Source organism: Phymastichus coffea, unplaced genomic scaffold (genome assembly GCF_024137745.1).
Source record: "Phymastichus coffea isolate CEN01 unplaced genomic scaffold, Cenicafe_Pcof_1.1 PCOF00017, whole genome shotgun sequence".
Classification (NCBI taxonomy): Eukaryota; Metazoa; Arthropoda; class Insecta; order Hymenoptera; family Eulophidae; genus Phymastichus; species Phymastichus coffea.
This window is the reverse complement of record NW_026706828.1, coordinates 2651705-2672622: the sequence shown is the minus strand read 5'-3', so window position 1 is coordinate 2672622 and position 20918 is coordinate 2651705. Positions and strand designations below refer to the sequence as shown.

At 39.4% G+C, this 20918-nt stretch overlaps 1 protein-coding gene across 4 annotated transcripts; it reads right to left on the bottom strand.

The window, feature by feature from the left end:
* Positions 1–16933: 16933 nt before the first annotated feature.
* LOC131675204 (coatomer subunit zeta-1) lies at positions 16934–18102 on the bottom strand. Of its 4 annotated transcripts, none has more exons than XM_058954105.1 (5): positions 17991–18102; positions 17565–17810; positions 17348–17481; positions 17146–17251; positions 16934–17073 (listed from the first exon to the last, which is right to left on the bottom strand). In XM_058954105.1, the coding sequence occupies exons 1-5, from the start codon at positions 18006–18008 to the stop codon at positions 17026–17028; spliced, it is 552 nt and encodes a 183-aa protein (XP_058810088.1). In that variant the 5' UTR covers positions 18009–18102; the 3' UTR covers positions 16934–17025. The 4 variants fall into 4 exon arrangements, with proteins under 4 accessions (XP_058810088.1, XP_058810090.1, XP_058810087.1 ...); XM_058954107.1 differs by having other exon boundaries at positions 17146–17236; XM_058954104.1 differs by having other exon boundaries at positions 17910–18096.
* Positions 18103–20918: the final 2816 nt, after the last annotated feature.

Below are 20918 nucleotides of genomic sequence, written 5' to 3'. Positions count from 1 at the left end.
GGGAGTACACCGGCTCCCCCGAGACCAACACCTAGGAGAAGGGACGTCTCCACACCGGAAGTCCTCCAACGAAGAGGAGGTGAAGAGGATTCTGAAGTCTATGGGAGATCCGCACCCGTTCGACAGAGGAGTCGAAGCGGATCATCTGGCACCGGACATCAGATATTCTCAGGGCTCTCCACAACCCGAGATGTTGGGAAAATTGTCCGCGGATGGAAATTGAGGTTTGCGGGCAGTAGGGCACAGAGCGTAGATACGTTTCTGTCAAGGTTGGAGGATCTGCGCGTAGGTGCAGGACTAACTGACGACGAAGTGCTTTGTTCCGTATCAGAGATCCTCGAAGGTAACGCGAGGACCTGGTACGATAACAACAAGTACCAGTGGCTCAGTTATGACGAGTTCGTCGCGGACGCCCGGGATTGGTTTGGCACAAGTACGCAACAGCAACAAAGGCTGTTGCAGGAAGCCCAGAACCGATTCCAGGGTGAGGACGAACTAGTGCGAGACTACGTGTCCAACCTGGTGGCTCTGGTCAATAGACTAGAACCACCCATGCCCTTGGAGAGGTTATTAGACCTACTCCATGCAAACCTCCTGCCAACCATCCAAATACAGCTGCGTCGGAGCGAGATGACGTCGATACGCGAATTCAACAGGAGGGCGACCGAGGTACAGAACACCTTATCTTATGGTCGCCGTCCACGTGTATTCGCTGACCCCAACTCGACGATCTTCCCTCAGCACGCCTACCAGCCGAGCAAAAGAACGGCTGGTAGTAAATCCCAAACCGCTGCAATGGCCAGCGGAGGGAAGGGGCGTGCGAAGAAGGAGGCAGATCCGCAGCGCGGACTGGGCGTGGAGAACCCCGTCAGGAGGCCTACCGAACAAGCATCGGTATCGGCTACGCAAGCTCCTACTTCTGATAAGAAGATGGAAGAACGCCTGGAGGGCATCGAGCGGATATTGCGCAAGTTGGCCGCTGACAAGCAAGCCAGCCCTCCAGAACAGCGTAAGAGCCGATGGCGTGGAGGAAGGAAAAATTCTCCTTCTTCCAGGTCTCCTGGCGAACGGCGAGAAGGTCAGAGGCGGAAGATAGACTTTACTAAGCCTCTCCAGTGTTCCGCTGTGGCAAACTGGGTTTTAGTCGCAATTCTGCCCAGATTGCAACAAGGGAAACGACAAGGAGAGCGAAGAGAAGAGGTCATCTTCGCGCCTCCAGTAAATTCGACCTCTCGCTGCGGGTCGCCGATGGGAAACAGCAAGTTGTCGGCGACCCAGGGATCCAAACAAGTCCTGGGAGGGCATCAAGAGAGCCCAGGACATAGCAGTGTATTAGAGCGGAAGGCAATTGAACCCGATGCCAGCCCTCGGCAGAATAGAGCAGTGGTCATTCTGGAAGGACCAGATGGCCATATACAGGTGGTGGAGGAGGGGGAAGATTCTAGGGAAGGCCTCTCCACACAAAAAGCTCCTCTGCCGAAGGGATCCACGAGTAGGAGCCAGTCCACCGTTGTCGCGGCCGCGGAAGGAAAAAAGCCGCTGAAAGGCACGATGAAAGGAGGCAGAGATGGGACTCGTGGATATGACCCAGAGGATGAGACCAGGTGGTGGTTGCGGGTAGACATAGGTGACTTTAAAATTAGAGCACTCTATGATACCGGCGCCTCATCCACGGTCATGGGTCAATTAGGGCTGAGATTGGCATCGGAGATGGGACTCGGATTGAATGTGACCAGGGCGGGCGATGCAAGGCTTGCTGATGGACGCCCGTGCCCTATAATTGGTCACGTGATGTTCCCTTTTAAAGTAGGGGGAATCACGAAGGCAATCAGAGTCGCCATTACGCCGCTGCTCACAGATGACTGCTATGTAGGCGCGAACTTTATAAGAGAGTTCCGCGCAGTTTTGGATCCCGATGAGGATGAATTATGGCTTAAGGACGCCCAAGTGAAAGTACCAATGGAAGTGGCTGGAATTGATGGTACGGCATTTCTCGCACCGGTAGGACTATGGGAAGCCACGGAGTCACAGCTTGAAGAAATTGAAGACCTCGTCAGAAGATTGATTCCTGACGGGGGTCAGGCTTTAGGTTGTGCCGTGGGGGTTGAGCATGAAATAGATGTTGGTAATGCTCAACCCATCAAACAGAAGTACTACCCAGTCTCAGATAGAGTGCGAGAGCAAATGCACACGCTGGTCAAAGATATGCTGGAAAAGGATGTTATCGAACCAGCGACCAGCGGATGGTCAAGTCCAGTAGTAATGGTAAAGAAGGCAGATGGAAAATATAGGTTTTGTGTGAACTATCAAAAGGTAAATGCAATTACCAAACCTGATGCCTATCCTTTACCATATATGAACGACATCCTAAGACGAATAAGGGATGCCAAGTTCATATCTACGTTGGACTTGAGCAGTGCGTACCATCAAATTCCCTTAAAAGAAGAATCGCGTCCAATATCGGCGTTTACAGTTCCTGGATTAGGGCACTTTCAATTTAAGAGAATGCCCTTCGGACTGTCATACGCGGGAGCGACCTTCCAGAGGTTGATGGACAAGGTAATAGGCCCGGATATGGATCCATTCGCTTTTGCTTACCTTGACGACGTAATTGTGGTTTCGTCGTCCTTTGAGGAGCATAAGCGGCACCTAGAAAGGGTATTAAAAAGAATTCTAGGTGCGGGCCTAACCATCAACAAAGAGAAAAGTCACTTCTGTAAGACGGAAGTCAGGTACTTGGGGGTTCTTGTCAACCAGGACGGAGTAAGACCAGATCCCGAGAAGATACGCCCGATATTAGAATATCCAACACCCCGGACTGTCAAACAGGTGAAGCGATTCATGGGAATGACCTCGTGGTATAGACGTTTTATACCCGACTTTGCCATGATCGCTGAACCTATAAACCGCCTGACAAAGAAGAATGTACGTTTCTCTTGGGAGGAGGAGCAAGAGCGAGCTTTCACGAGATTGCAGGAGGCGATGACTTCCGCCCCAATATTGCAATCACCCGATCCGAACGGTCAGTTTGTACTGCAAACTGATGCTAATGACAGTGGGATCGGGGCAGTTCTCGCACAGGATGTCGATGGAGTGGAGCGCGTAATAGAATACGCCAGCCGATCACTCAACAGTGCTGAGAGAAATTATACGGTCTCCGAGAAAGAGTGCTTGGCAGTAGTATGGGCCATTGGAAAGTTCCGGCCGTATATTGAAGGGCATCACTTCAGGGTCGTCACCGATCATAGTTGCCTGAAATGGCTCCACAATATGAGAAACCCCACTGGAAGATTAGCGCGATGGGCGCTAGCATTGCAAGGTAATGTCTTCGATATCGAATATCGAAGAGGGGATCTCAATGTGGTGCCAGACGCTTTATCTAGGGCCTATGAGGAGGAGGGGATTGAAGTGAGTGCTATAAATAGTCGGCCGGAGACCACTGACGCCTGGTATTTGCAACAATACCAGGAAGTATGCCAGGATCCCCACTCTTACCCCACTTGGAAGGTGGTGGGAGGGAGACTATATCATTATCAGCCTGATGAGGATGGTGAAGGGTCCATCGACAACGATGAAGCGTGGAAGCTTGCGGTACCTAGGGAGAAAAGGTACCAGGTGCTCCAGGAAGTCCATGATGCTCCTACAGCAGGACATCAAGGACGAGAGCGTACGTTCTCCAGGGCTAGGCGCTTGTACTACTGGCCTAAAATGTATGATCAGGTCAGGGAGTACGTAAAGAGTTGCCCGGTATGTCAGCAGTGCAAGGTGGAACAAAGAGCACCTTGCGGGCTGATGGGTCGTAGACAAGTATCACGACCCTGGCAGGTGGTGGCCGGTGATATCACTGGTCCATTTCCCAAAAGCTCTCGAGGTTTTGAGTATATCTTAGTCTTTATAGACTTGTTTACTCGCTGGGTAGAGTGTGTTGCGATACGCAAGGCCAATGGGAAGACAATCGCAAGGGAATTACACGAGAGGATCGTCACTAGGTTTGGTGCGCCAGAGGTATTCTTGTCGGATAATGGAACCGAATTTAAGAATCAGGAGGTCGATTCATACCTGCAGATGAACGGCATCCAGCGCGCTTTGACTCCCGTGTATCATCCCCAAGCGAATCCCACAGAGCGAGTAAACAGGACACTCAAGACCATGATCACGTCTTACGTAAGCCGTGATCATAAGAGCTGGGATGAACACCTGTCAGAGTTCAACTTCGCGTTGAACTCGGCAACTCATAGCGCCACCGGATATAGTCCTGCGATGCTCATGTTTGGGCGTCAGCCAGTACCTCCTTTGACGTTCAGAAGAACCCAAGATCAGCAGGCCCTTGAATGTTCGGAGGGTCAGGCTGTGGAAGATTGGGCTGAACATATGGAGAAGCTTCCTAATTTGTGGGAGAGAGCTAACTCCAAGTCAAAGGAAGAAGCTGCGCGTCAGGCGGCTTATTATGACCGGAAGAGACGGCAACCCGAGTTTAAGGTCGGAGATTGGGTTTGGAAGAGGAACAGGATTCTATCTTCAGCTGCTCACGGTATTTCAGCTAAATTAGCGCCGAAATATGCCGGCCCGTACGTGATTGAAGAGGTTTGTGGTTCCAACACGTACAGGCTAGGCAATCAGCTGGAGATCCTGTCTGAGCTCTTCCATGCCAAAGACCTTAAACCATATTACGGTCCGGGTGAGGATGAGGAAAGCGAGGAGGTCATCGAACCTCGCAAGCCGCCAGAAGAATTGCCGTCGGAGGATGCGAACGACTCCGCGAATGCGCGCGAAAATCCGGGAGGGGATTTATCAGATAGCGAGCGGGTCCAGTTAGCAGCCCCCACGGTCGTAGATAAAGTTCCCACCGAGACGTCGGAGTTACCGGTATCTGCCCCAACTAAGAGAGGTCGAGGTCGACCTCGAAAGGTTCCAGAGACGGTCACCGGTCCAGCGAGGGGCAACAACTCTCCCGTGAAGGTGAATAGAGGGAGAGGTAGGCCTCGAAGGACCGTGCCCGTCGTACAAAGGACGGTTGGGCCGATAAAACCGAGCGGTAACCGACGAGGGCCAGGACGTTCCCACAAAGAATCGCGAGGGAGCGTATAACTCGGTGGGATGCGGCTATTATTAGGATTGTTTCTTCGCGCAGGGAGATTCATCCGAAATTTGTTGTTTTTTTGGATGTTTCAGATGGACCGGAGAATCGTCGTCGAAGAGGAGACCTTCGAGGTGGTCACGCAGATGTTGTTGGATCTGCAACTGGGCTCTGATGCGACGCAGCTAATTGAAGATCTGCGGAGCTTCGCCAGGGTCCAGTTGGAAGGGACCACCCGAAGGGATCGGCGCAATGCCTCGGTGGCAGAGGTTCTCCGGGATTCGTCGTGGGTCGCCCCGAAGAAGGCTTCTCGGGACGCTTCGACACAGACCGAGGACCAGGACAGTGTCGAACGTCCCAAGTCTACAGTGGACCAGGGGGTGCAGACCCTCAAGTCCGGCGTAACCCTTACGTCGGACAGTGCGAGCCAATGCCCAGGACCCAGGGAAACCTGTGGGGCCTCGCACTGGGTCTGCAATCATCCCCGGATCCCTGAGCAGCCTACTCTCCTCCTCGACTTCAGACACGTGCGTCTGGGGATCAACGAGGTGGGGAGTGCCTGGCGGTTCGCTCAAGAATTCCAGTCTCAGGTGCAGGAGCACCTGAGACGCTTTTTGAGCCGCCAGGGCGCAGAAGAGCTGCTCGGGGAGTGGGCAGGGATGGCTCAGCGTCAGAGGGCCTATGGAGAGGCCCTGCTGCGGGTGGATAACGAACAAGAGTCCTCCGCAGCGCTCCCGGCGCCGGCTCAAGAGAAGAGAGCCCCGGGAGCTACTGACGCTGGACCGACGCTCACGGTCCATGTGGACGGGCGCATGGCTCCTGATACCACCATCGTGGTCAGGTCGAAGGATGGACGTGCGACCGCCACGGTGGGAGGCGTGACTATCGTCGCCTCACAGGGAGTCAGTGCCCAGCAGTCCCCTCTGGCTGCTGAGCAGCCATCACGAGGACGGGAGGCTGCTCAATCTCGGTCGCAGCTGAGGGGCTGCTACATCTGTGGAGAGCCTGGGGTGACCAACTCCCAGCGGTGCCCGAAGAAGGCTACACACTGGCGCTACCCGAAACATCGCGCGCCAGGTGTAGCCAAACAATGATGTAGGCCCTGGAGGGCAAATAAATTAGCCGAAATAAAGAAGGGAGTGTTTATTTTGTTTCCTTTCCTTCTTTATTACTTTCAGGTTCCTGATGGCAGCGAATCGCGGGTATTCGTCCTGTCCGGGTAGTCAGGACTTGGAGGGGGCTGCAACGGTAGTCGATTCAATTAATCGAACCGTTCGCGATTCTGAATTTCGCGCATTAGTTCTAAGTTTTGAGAGAGAGAGGGGGCGCGCGATCTTTCAAATTAGCAGTTACGCCTCAGCTGTTGTTACGAGAGGATATCGCCGGATTTTTATTTGCAAAGTTTTTCTCGCCTAGTGATAGTTTTACCAAGAGTAATTACACGCGCGAGTGCAACAAAGTGATCGGCAGATTACAGCATCACGGTAGCAGCATATTTGCAGCTGATAGGCGGTACGAGACAGCGCAGCCGATATAACAGTTCCGGAGGCAGTTGATACATTTTATTGGCATCAACAATTACGGCTGATCACCGTAATTGCACCGCAGGGTAGGAGCACCTCCCTTTATTATCGCGTGTCAAAATATATTTATTATTTTGCTCAGCCGCGTTAGCGTTGATAATTTTGTATTCGCGCCGAGCGTTAGATCGCGCCAATTTTCGTATCTTCTCTCTCTCTCTCTCTTTATCATCGAAAGTGAATTAATTGTAAATCCTATTCGCGTGCGTCAGTCTTTCGGCCCGACAAAGACTGTATAGATTTTTTTATGAATAAACTTTGTTAAACTTATTCGCCGATTTCGTCATACGATTTTCCTAATAGTTTAAGAAATTGAGATAGGCTTAGGTGTTAATCCTATTACGTCTAGGGGATTAAGCGGAGAAGGAGTAAAGTCGCTCACACTTCAAACTCATCGTGTGTCACAAAGCACGTGACTTAAGGTGAGTTCAACTCTGCTTGATCGAAGACAACCAAGTTAAGTCAGCTGACGTTAAGGCGAATACACGTACTAACATACGTGTTAACGGAGCGGTGGTTTGCTCTGCATCGTGGGAGTTTGCTCTTATATAAATTTCCCATTTTTGCAGATTAATCCCCCCGTTATAAGTATTATTTATAAAGATGAAAGCTTCTGATTAAGTCAAAGCTATTCGAGTACCTTATGATATAATATCATTAATTACATCAATCATTTTTTCCATACTATCTTCATACTACCTCCAAAATTAAAATCCACATTCAAATCCCCAAAAATAATAGTGAATCGGAGTAAAAAAGGAATTGAACCTTTACCGAAAAATTTTGATTAGTACATTACGATACAAGTGCGGGAAAGTAGACTGTTATCTCGTATGACGTTTACGCGCGAGCGTATATCCTACTGTATTTTTTTATATGACGTGTGCAAAGTTCGATTACATCGACTGACTGAGCAAATAATGGATATTGCTGCTACTTTAGCAGAATTAGCACCAAACAATGCTGCAACGAATAAATTACTCCAGAGGCTGAGGTCACCGTCAATACTATATTGTATTGTCTTTTTAGATTTCATTCTGGAAGTCCCAGAAACTTTAACGGACTTATACAAACTAAATAAGAAAGCCTTCTCCCGGATGTTTTTAATATAGAACATTAAAATCATACAATTTTTTGTATTTCTCAATATCTTGTACTACATTTCAGTTGCAGATTTATTTCAAGAAGAATATGCGCTGCGCACACATTGGATAGAATAAGAAGATTGTTGATTCATCTGGCTACTTATTAGTATAATCTACTTCTTTTGCTTTGGATCAATTATGAATTGACTGAATGTCTGTTAGTACAGAATGCTTTGTCGGAAGTTTACCAAATTCGTAATCCAAACGTTATCAAAGCACAGGGGTGCACGATGCCGCGTATGGATCGCGGATGATATCATACTCTTGAATATTCATTTTTTTGACTGTGTACCCCTTTTCCTCTTTTTTACTTGTACGAGATTTTTAATCCGATTCTACTTGGATGTCGAATTAAAAGCTTTGCTGTTAGTACAACTGTAAAATTTCTTCTGTTAATGGCGTGCAATTTTTTTTCAAGATTTGTTCCGTATGTTTAGTAATTATATTTTACTATTAGAGTATTATCCAAATATACACATTTGGAAGGCCACAGTTATTATTTGCAAAATGAACTTCAGTCTTACACGTATTATGAATAACTGGCAAGCAATGAATGCAGAAAACTTCTTCAGAACTGTTGACGAAATTATTGAAGAATATTTTTTCTTAATAGCATTCATTAACTGAAAAAGTGATTAATGGAAAATTTTTCATCTAATTTGCTTGACTTGACATATTTAAAAAACTTTGTCGACGGTTGACCTAGATCCTAGTAAATACGTATTCAAATGTTACCTTTCCACTTCCATTCCCTTGACCCAGCTCTCGAATTTTGCGGCTCTTTAGTGATGCGCATGTAGGTGTCGAATTGGAAGCGTTGGTTTTACTGCAACCATGGGCTTCAGATGAACTGTTCTATTGATTCACCTGGCCACTGATTGGTATGATCTACTTAGGTTTCGCACGTATATAGAATTAGCTAATTTTGCCCTCAATGTTCTCTGTACTCCTCATAAAACGCAAAACCAGAACGCATCTGGTCTATAGACAATTATATAAGAGATAAATGGAGAAATAAATTAAGTTTATCATTGACGAGATAAATTTTAATAATAAAAGAAATGCTCGCGTTAAGAAATTATGGTAAAAAAGTAGATACATTTACACCTGACGCTGACATGATCGCGAGAATCAGGAATAGAATCGACAATATACAACAAAATGCTCTCGACAATAACAATAACCAAGATGAGGAAGAAAGCAAAAATGTAGAAGAGAATAGTTCAGATGCTTTCGATAGTGATGATTCAGATGAAGATAGGCAACAATTAAACAAAAATTACACTTTTTTTATGTGTAATTTTTTATTATCGACTTGTTTAGGAGTATAATCTTATTTGTAATTTCTATTTTATTTGTTACTTTTCTCTGGTAATAATAGAAAAGAGTGGTATAATCCGGAAAATTAGGATCTGTGTTATGTGTCCATGCGTGTATGCCTACTGCAATATCTTCAATTTTCAAATTTCATCTAGAAAATTATTGCTTTAAAATGTTAACTGCTTTTTAAGAATCATTTCCGCGACGGCAAAGGTCAAAAACTGAAAGCAAGAATATTTCACTATATACAAAAAGCAATTCAATATTCAAATTATTATATTTAATACCTTATCAATTTCTCCTTTAGCAATTTCAATACTATTTTTGCCACATATTATATTACCACATATCATATGCCAGTAAATGAAATATTAATTGAATTTTTCAAGTAACACATTTGGAATTCTTGGTTGGAGCTTACATCTATAATAAATAAGATTTAATAGATAGTTTACGAAGTTACACGATTAGCACAAAACGTTTTAAAAACGTCTTAAAAACGTTTTTTGGTAAACTTTTAAACGTTGATGACTTTTAGTGAAAAAAAACGTTTTTAAAACGTTTTTAAAACGTAATATATGTCCGCGAGTAATACATTTTGAAAACGCTTCAAAAACGTTGTGAAAATGTTTTTCATAAAATTTTATACAATAGGCCTGTATCACAATACATTTTGAAAACGATTTAAAAAATTTTTAAACATTTTCAAAACGTTTTAAAACAGGTGTCACAACGATTTATCGAAAATTTTCTATAATAGGCTGGTATCAAAATATATTTTAAAAACGTTTCGAAAATATTTTGAAAATGTTTTAAAAACGTTTTCAACGCCAAAAAAATGTATATAGTAGGCTGATAACACAATACGTTTTGACAACGTTTTGAAAACGATATTAAACTGTTTTTCAGAAAAATTTATACAATAGGCTGGTATCAAAATACGTTTTAAAAACGTTTTTAAAACATTTTCCAGAAAAACGTATATAATGAACTTATGGAGATTTATTGCGTGAGCGGGTTGATTAAAGATAACTCGGCGGATACGGAATAATAAACGTTTTATTGAGCTAGTACATATGACTATGAGGATGCGAGTTGGCGAGAGCACACGTGCATGCATGCAAAACGCGGCGGTAATGCCTTTTTCCGAGAGAGAGAGAGAGCACTTGCTTCCTTGGGCGACGTAGTAGGTGCTGCCGACTAGCGTCCGAGGAGGGAGACGGTTGAGTCCCCACAAACTATTAAATACGTTTTGAAAACGATTTAAAAACGTTTCGAAAATGTTTTGAAAACGTTTTAAAAACGTTTTCCCAAAAAAATATATACAGTAGGCTGATAACATAATACGTTTTGACAACGTTTTGAAAACGTTATTAAACTGTTTTTCAGAAAAAATTATACAGTAGGCTGGTATCAGAACGTTTGGAAAACGTTTTGATACCAGCCTACTGTATAAATTTTTATGAAAAACGTTTCTAAAACGTTTCTAAAACGTATTCAAAATGTATTACTCGCGGACATATATTACGTTTTAAAAACGTTTTAATAACGTTTTTTTCACTAAAAGTCATCAACGTTTAAAAATTTTCCATAAAACGTTTTTGAGACGTTTTTAAAACGTTTTTGTATTAATGGGGCAGAAGGAATCTGACATTCACGAAATGACACGAATTCTAACATGTGGAATGTACGTTATACATTATTGTTAAGCTAAAAAATACTCGAGATGTTTAAATTAGCGTCTTATAAACGCAATAATAGTAATAGAATACATATAACAATGTTGAAAATATGAGGTTGCATATGGAAATGCGCGAGAGAGCCATCTCTCGGACGCTCGGCGTCTCGACACACGAAGCGCGGTACGCGGCGAATCTGCCGCGTTACTCGGCTCGTGACGCTCGTCCTCGCCGGACGTTCCTCACTACACTGTAACTTGTTAAGCCATATGTAATTTACAATAAAACTGCATTGAATCTATCTTCGTGTCTGGTTATTCATAATAGGTTATGGGCCCAGATTACGGAAATTCTGTGGCATCGAGTTTTGATTAAAATTCCTGTTTGAAAAGTAAGTACATTTTTATCGGCCAGCCTAAGTGCAACAGTGCAAAGTGGTAAAAATGGAGAGTGAGCTCGTGAAATGGCAAAACTTAAAAATGCTGAAAATTTCAGCATATGGAAATTTCAAATCCGCGTGAGTTTGACGTCGCATGAAGCTTTTGACGTGGTAAATGGTAAAGCCACGAAACCTGTTGCTCCCACGGAAGGCGCAACTGCCCCGCAAATTGCAGAATACGAGAAGTAATTGAAAGAATTCATCAAAAAGGACGCTTTGGCGTAGAAGTACATTGTAACTTCGATGGAAAAGCAGCCAATGACTTTGATACTGAATTGTACTACCGCTAAAGAAATGTGGGACAAACAGCTATCAGTATACGAAAGCAAGAGTGAAACGAACGTGCACGTGCTACAACAAAAATGGTTTAGTTTCCAGAAAAGCCCAAGTGACGATATTGCTACGCATATTTCGAAAATTGAAAATTTGTGTTGTTCTTTAAAAGAAGTAAAAGAGAAAATTTCCAATAGTATGCTGATTATGAAAATCATCATGACTTTAACAGTAACACAACCATTTCATATCAGCTTGGGATTCCGCAGCAAGCGACCAGAAAACCGTTGCAAATTTGACTTCTCGACTCATCATGGAAGAAGCACGTTTGGGAATTCAACTGATTCCGAGAACACAGCACTGATGGCAAATAGAAATAACAATTCCAGAAAATTCTCGAGCAAAGGAAAAGGCCAAGCAGAAAGCGGAGACAACAAATCTGCAAATGCTGATGGAGCGACCAATTCGAGGAAAGGAGGCGGCTGTTGGACTTGCGGGAACAAAGGGCATAAACAACGTGACTGTTGGCATCGACAAGGCAGTAGGCCTCAACAGGAGCATCCACGTCACAAGAATTCGGAGCAGCGAGCAAGCAACGATGCGCTGATCGGCGAGGTCATTTTTTCTGTGAACGACTCCAAACGGTTCTCGGCGGACTCGCTATTTGACTCCGGAGCGTCACAACACATGTCAAGTAAGTGCAAATGGTTCAGTGAGTATGATGCGTTCACATCAGCTGACAAAAAATCAATATGTTTGGGTGATGGAAATACTGTGTTCGCGGAAGGCCGCGGCCGCATCGATGTGTTTGTATACAATGGGTGCGAGTGGGTCGAAAAACACATGGCTGATGTACTATATGTTCCGCGTTTAAAATTCAATCTTTTTTCTTTGGGATCAGCTCTTGCGAAAGGTATGACTTGTTCTTCGAACAATACCGTATGCACTTTATATCGTGATGATAAGGCCGTAATTGTAGGTGAAAAAGCTGAAAGTGAGAATATTTTCGTCATGAAAATTAAAGTTCGTGGATTTGAGAACTCGTTTGTAGCGAAGGAAAACGAAAATGTAACTTTTGATAAAAATTCCTTACAGTTATGGCATGAGCGTTTAGTGCATCAAAATTTCGCGCAGGTGAAAAGGATTCTCGACAACAATAACATTGGAGTCAAGCAAGCGACTCCGTTTTGTGACGCATGCGCGTTGGGTAAAATGCATCGAGACCCCTTTTCAACTAGCGAAAGTCGAACGACGCGCGTAGGTGAATTGATACACTCAGGTCTTTGTGGCCCAATGGAAGAAAATTCTGTAGGTAATTCAAAATATTATTTACTGTTTAATGATGATTTTTCTAAATATGAAACTGTATTTTTTGAAAAATAAGAGTGAAGTAAAAAATTGTTTTATGAATTACTTGCAACGTTTTGAAAAAGAAACCAATGAAAAAATTAACACTTTGAGAACAGATAATTGACTGGAATTTGTAAACAAAGATTTGAGTGATATCTTATTCAAAAATGGCATAAAACACCAACGGACTGTAGCATACACTCCACAACAAAACGGCATGGCCGAACGTGAAAACAGAACGCTAGTTGAAGCAGCGCGTACCACGCTTCACGCGAAATCACTTCCTAAGAAACTGTGGGCAGAGGCAGTAAACACAACTGTTTATGTGCTTAATAGAAGTAGGAAAACAATGCATGGAAAATCCCCATTTGAAATTTGGCATGGTCGTAAAGCTCCAATTTTATATTTCAAAGTTTTCGGTTGTGAAGAGTACAGCTACATTGATAAATCGAAAAGGAAAAAGAGAGATGCAAAATATAAGTTGAGTATTTTCGTTGGGTACGATGATTGTAAAAAAGGATATAAAATTTTTGATTCAAGTATAAATAAAATTGACACACACAGAGACGTTGTGTTTAAAAATGAAATGTCTACTTGCACTTAGAATAAAAAAGTAAAAGAGTACGAATTTTACACTTTGAACATTTCTCCTGTACCAAACAAATTGCCAAATGAGCAAATTTTGATTAATGTAAATGAAAATAATTTTGAAATTGAAAATAACATTCAAAACGATGAACTTGACGATGAAAATCTTGTTATTACTAATAATAATGTGAACGAAAACGTCAATGATAACCGAGATAATTTTAATGCTATTAAGAATTTTGAAAATATGCAAGAAAACTTTGAGAATGAGGTCAACGAAAATGAAAACATTGAGCGTGAGAATGTAAACAACAGAGTGAACGATGACCTCGAAGCAGTGGGAGTTAATGTACCTCGATATAACTTACGTGATCGCAAAGCGATTCAACCACCCGATCGCGGCGATATTATTAACAATTTTATTTTTGATTTTGAACAAATTGATGAATTATTTCTTGCATGCTATGGCGAGCTAGTAAGTTATAAACAAGCTTTGCAAAGTGAAAAATCAGATGCTTGGATTTTATGAAAGAGGAAATGGAAGGCTTATTAAAAACTAAAACGTGGGTTTTAATTGAACGATCTCCCAAAGCTGAAATATTGTCAAATAGATGGGTTTTCAAAGAGAAACAAGACTCGACAACAAATAAAAATAAACATCGAGCGAGACTTGTTATTAGAAGTTTTTCACAAAGGCAAGGGATCAATTATAAAGACGTATTTAGCCCCGTGGCTCGATATAATTTAATTCGAATTTTTCTAGCAATCTCTGCTGCACAAAATATACATGTGATACAATTTGATGTGAAGAAGGCGTTTATAAACGGTGATCTAAATGAAACGATTTTAATGAAACAGCCTGATGGTTTTGATGATGGCTCAGGCAGAGTTTGTTTATTACGCAAAAGCTTATACGGCTTGAAACAAGCTGCTCGATGTTGGAACACAAAGTTTGTCAATTGTTTAAACAAATTTGGCTTGTATACAAATGACGCAGATCCGTGTGTTTTCACGACTAGAAATTCAAGTGAAAATTTAATTCTCATTCTTTATGTTAATGATGGAGCTGTTGCATGTAAAAATAAAGAGAAAATTATTGCATTACTGAAATACATTAATAGCTATTTTGAAATTACAACTAGTGATATGGAAACATTTTTAGGAATTGAAATTGATTATTTAGCTGATGGCTCCATACATATACATCAAAGAACATTTACTGAAAAAATCATTGAAAAATTTCGATCCGAATACTGTTGCTTCAATTTTTTAAAAAAGGGGGGAAAGTCGTAATGTAAATGTACCATATAAAGAAGCGATCGGCTACTTGTTGTTTCTCGCCAACGTTACTCGCCCTGACATTGCCTTTGCAGTGGGAGAGCTTAGCCGACACGCGGAAAATCCGACTAAGTTACATTGGAATGCGATAAAGCGTGTGATCAAATACATAAAAGGCACATTAACTCATGGTCTAATTGACAAAATCAACATCGATTGTTAAAAAATTGTAGCTTATAGCAATGCAGACTATGCAAGCGATCAAATCACTAGAAAATCTGTCTCAGGTGTTATTTTGAAATTGGGTGACTTTGTTGTAACGTGGAGATCACACAAACAAAATTCGATTGCTATTTCCACGACTGAATCGGAGATCTTGGCGGCTTGTAATGCGACACAAGAAATTATTTGGACAGAGAGTTTTATCAAATGTATTTTCGACAAAGTATTGCGATCATCTGTACTGTATGTCGATAATCAGAGCGCCATTCAACTTATAAAAGATCAAAGATATCATTGCCGCACTAAACATATTGATATTAAGTATAAATTTATCAGAGAATATTATAATAATAAATCATTAACAGTTGAATATCTATGCTCAGCAAACCAAGAGGCTGATATCTTGACCAAGGCGCTGCCAGTAAAGACCTTTCACTTCTTGAAGGGATTGGCATTCGTCCATAATTTTATTTAGAATAAATGACGATGATTGCATATGTAACCCTCAGTGAGAGTGTTGAGAATATGAGGTTGCATATGGAAATGCGCGAGAGAGCCATCTCTCAGACGAAGCGGCGAATCTGCCGCGTTACTCGGCTCGTGACGCTCGTCCTCGCCGGACGTTCCTCACTACACTGTAACTTGTTAAGCCATATGTAATTTATAATAAAACTGGATTGAACCTATCTTCGTGTCTGGTTATTCATAATAAACAATTTTCCGCAAAATGTTAGTCTTTAAATCATATATATGACACGAATAAAGCGGTTATCCATTTCATTCTGTATAATTTGAAATCTGCGCTCACACAAAAATTATTAAGATATTTTATTATCATAATTCATCCTTAAAAATGCTACTGAGACGATTATTTAAACATTTCGAGGATTTTTCAAGCTAAAATATCCTTTTATGTATATTTGTCATGTCAGAATTGTCATTTTTATAGTGTAAGATTCCTTCTGTAAACAGCCTTTCCTTTATTTCTATAAAAGTCATCTGACCCTATGCCACTAGATTTTACATCATCAGACAATAACTTCGAAAATGTGTAGGAATTTTGTACGAAAATTACAAAAGATTTTTACAAATTTCGTATATATTATGTACAAAATTTATATATTTATTTCTAGTGAGGTACTGACGAAACGTTGAATCAAAAATCCCTGTTTTAATTTTAAAGGTATCTACAAACTTTTAATCTTCAATTTGTAAGAAGATTAACTCTTCAAAAAATTAGCCGGCTTCAATTTTTTTTGTAATTACTCACAGAGTTATGCTTCAATCAATTCAATAATTGAACGTAACCACGTTGAAACCATACCCTTCCAAATTTGTCCACTTTCATTAAATTCAATTGAATATTTCCAGAGATATGCATTAATATAAGAATATATAAAAAATGTAGTTAGAATATAGAACCTCCAACTTCTTATACATCCTTAACTCTCAGCAGATCACTGTTTTCTATGTATACTTCTCAATTTCAGTTTATTTAGAGTAATTTGTTCTTTTATTGAAAAAATTGTAACATTCATATATAATATTAAACGGTGAGAATTGAAATAATACAATGATTGTATATTTTTGTATCAAATAATTTACTATATGTAAATTAAACTTATCATAATTATTTCAATTACTAATGATCCATACCATATTTTTATTACTGATTAAAACTATTTACATATTGACTTCTTAATATTTTTATTCTGCTCCTGTTTGGATTTCATACCCAAATTATTGGCATAAAAAAATTTACCTCATTACTATCTGACATCTATGTGTATCATTGTTAAATTTGTTAATAAATGAAACGTTTTTGCTTTGTGTTGCTTTGCTTGGACTAATGATAGTAAGAATAAGAATTAATTCAGATTTTTCTAATTTCTTCGAATAATAATATCCAACAAATATCTTTAAAAAATTGAAGAAATCTAAATTAATTTAATTATACTAAGGATAATGTATTGTTATAAATTTATATATTAACTAGAAAATTTGATACAACCATAGAATTTATTTTTCAATTTAATATTGAGAATACATTATTGAAAATGACAATATTTGAATCTTATTTTAGTAGAGACCATTTCAATTGCTCTTTTGCAGACTGTAATACCTGTAAATTATATTTGAAAATTTTTGTAATAACATTAATTATAGACAAATCAAAAATTCTTTTCAAACATACTTGAGCTACAGTTTGTTCTCCTAAAGGTATATCATCAGTCCTTAAAGATACTCTTTGAACAACACTTGTAGCATCAGCATCAAGAATGATACTACAACCCATGAAACTATGTTATTAACTGTTAACAATAAAACTTGGAATTCAAAATGTTAATTATAAAATATAATCCTTAAAATTTTTACAATTAATTATTATAACTAACCCTTCATCACATATTTCATCAATAGTCAGCATAATTATATCCAAGTTATCTAATACAGTTCTTTTTTCAACATTTTTTCGAAGAATATGACTAATAGATTCATATAGACAGTTTAATACACTCATTAAAATCAACTATAAGACATTGAATAAAGAATATTTTAATTATATCTTGATATTCAACACTCAGATATTTCACATTATATAAAACTACAAACCTCGTTTTCATATACACAACCAATAACGTAAAAAAATAAGTCAACGTTACTTTTATATAAACATGTTAACCCATCAAGCATCATTATTTCTGCATTAGATCTATGCGTTTTACCAAATAAATTTTTTTCGAACGCCTTTTGTTCCTTAGATGTTGGAAAAATGTTCTTGTCATAATATTTGGCTAAGATCCTGTTACCATCATTATCAAGAATAGCTATACCTTTAATCATGTATAATGCAGGTTCCTGAAATAATTAAATTTATTTTATATACAAAAAAATAAACTAAACAATAAATATTTTAAAACATGATCGAAAGAAAGATTTTATCATATGAAACTAAACGATTTCATTTTTATTTATTCTGACTGCCATAAACTGATCTTGAAAACAAATAGATTTGTCATAATCTAATTAGATTGTTACCAATAATTGACCGTCCATAATTCTTTTATTATTTAATTTATTTAAATTAAGTTTACTACAGTCTTTTTATACTAAATTTTTTATTTTTATTATATTGGATGGTAACGTCCACAAATTATTAATAATTAGGAGTCTCTTAAAATTTAGCATCTATAATCTAATTTATCGTATTATAAAAAAATTTATTATGAAATTAGATTGTTCCTAAATCAAAAAGTAAATGTTATCACAAACATTTATTTGTTCGTTCATAACAGAGTTGTTAAGCAATAAAAAGAATGTTTTAAATACTGACACACAGCTCCCACCCAGTAGCCAAATGTCGGCACTGACAGCGATGAGCATTCGGTCACCCATCCCAATCTTCTTTTTCTCCTATTCATAACGCATCTAGGTATGTTGTACACTTGTGGCTGTTCTATCATTATACCGTGTCCGAATTCCGAGTTTTAAATTAGTTTTGTTTAAAAGAGGGAAAATAAGAAAATTCTCAATTGTATAATATATAGCTATTGATTGGTCATCAGCATATTAAATTGATGTTAGCCTCGGGAAGTACTGGTTATATATTTTCAAGTACAATTCGAATATATACAATTATATACAATTATATATACAATTTGCCTAGTAGTAAGAGCAAAAGTCCGAAGAAAGAGGTATTTTAACAAATATAGTTTATATTCTCATACTATTTTTTAAAGAATTAAGAAAAATGTAGACATGTCATAAATGGTCAAATCCTAATTAGTTTTGTAACAGGGGGGGAATCCTTGCAAAAATGGGAAATTTATTTATAAGCAAACTCCCACGATGCAGAGCAAACCGCCGCTCCGTTAATCACGTATGTAAGTACGTGTCTTCGCTTTAACGTCAGATGATTTCTCTTTGTTGTCTTCTATCAAACGGAGTTGAACTCACCTTAAGTCACATGTATCGTGACACTCGATGAGTTTGAAGTGTGAGCGACTTTACTCCTTCTCCGCTTAATCCCCTAGGCGTAATAGGATTAACACCTAAGCCTATTTCAATTTCTTAAACTATTAGGAAAATCATATGACGAAATCGGCGAATAAGTTAATAAAGTTTATTCATAAAAAATCTATACAGTCTTTGTCGGGCCGAAAGACTGACGCACGCGAATAGGATTTACAATTAAATAATTTTCCGGTGAGAAAGAGAGAGAGAGAAGATTCGAATATTGGCGCGATCTAACGCTCGGCGCGAATACAAGATTATCAACGCTAACGCGGCTGAGCAAAATAATAAATATATTTTGACACGCGATAGTAAAGGGAGGTGCACCTACCCTGCGGTGCAATTACGGTGATCAGCCGTAATTGTTGATGCCAATAAAATGTATCAACTGCCTCCGGAACTGTTATATCAGCTGCGCTGTCTCGTACCGCCTATCAGTTGCAAATATGCTGCTACCGTGATGCTGTAATCTGCCGATCACGTTGTTGCACTCGCGCGCGTAATTACTCTGGAAAAACTATCACTCGGCAAGAAAACAGTGCAAATAAAATTCCGGCGATATCCTCTCGTATCAACAGCTGAGGCGTAACTGCTAATTTGAAAGATCGCGCGCCCCCTCTCTCTCAATACTTAGAACTAACGCGCGAAATTTAGAATCGCGAACGGTGCGATTAATTGAATCGACTACCGTTGCAGTTTATTCTTATTTGAACTCTGTAAATTCATATAGGTCATATGGTAAATTTAGTAAATTATAATTCTTGTTTGAAACATTTTCTTTATTAGGGATAGAACAGCTGACAATAAATGAGTCAATAAATATAAGATAATTATATCTAGAGCATAATATCGTATTGAAATTTCCAGAGCAAATTGAACAGAATGGAAAGAGTTGACTTCGGTCCAAACAGAGTCTAACACTGAAATTGTTGAAAGTAATTGTGAAACAGTGTCAAAGTATGTTTAATTATTAAAATTTTATAGATTTATATTTATTGTTTTTAATTCTTTTTTAATTTAGATATTACAGGTCTGAACCAAATGCTGACGTGTTAAAACATACTGCTGACGAAAACAGTAACAAAATCAACTTTTTATATTCTGTTCAATTTGCTCTAGAAATTTTATTTCAGCATTACGCTTTAGATATCGTATAGATACAATAAAGAATTTAAAATGTTTGATCTGTACACTTTTTGTTGACCTGTACACTTTTATTATTTTAAGGCACACTCTCAAATTATAAGAGCTGTATTAATAGGAATGGATTATTTTATGAAATATAATATATATTATAGGAATGGGTTATTTCAGAAAATAGCCCATTCCTATTAATACAGCTCTTATAATTTGAGAGTGTGCCTTACAATAATAAAAGTGTACAGATTTATGTTACCGACTGAACTGTCAGGTGCATGACTGTATTGAGGAATAATATTTATTCGTTAACGGATGGTCCCTGCTAAAACAAGGACATTCAACCGGATTGAAGATCCAATCCGCTTCGAGTCTATTTCTGAATCCTACAAATAACAATTTAAATTTATCAAACTGGAATCGATCTGAATCCCCTTTAATATTTTTATATCCTGAAATTAATTATTATAATATGTAAAATTAATTTCGGGATAAAAAAACATTAAAGTGAATTAAGATTCATCCTACTTTAATGAATTTCAATTGTCATTTGTAGGATTCAGAAATAGACTCAAAGCGGATTGGATTTTCAATCCGGTTAAATGTTCTTGTTGTAGCAGGGGTTATAATAATATTTTGATTGGATAGAAAAACTGCACGATTTTTGCTAACGTTTGAACGGGTTTATTTCTCTAAAAACTTTATTAAAATTCCACGCAGATACAGTTATCGATGATCTGTTTGATAAATTTTCTATCAATGAAAATGGAATTGCACGGAGTTATAAATAACTTTTGCTATCATTGTTAATCACGC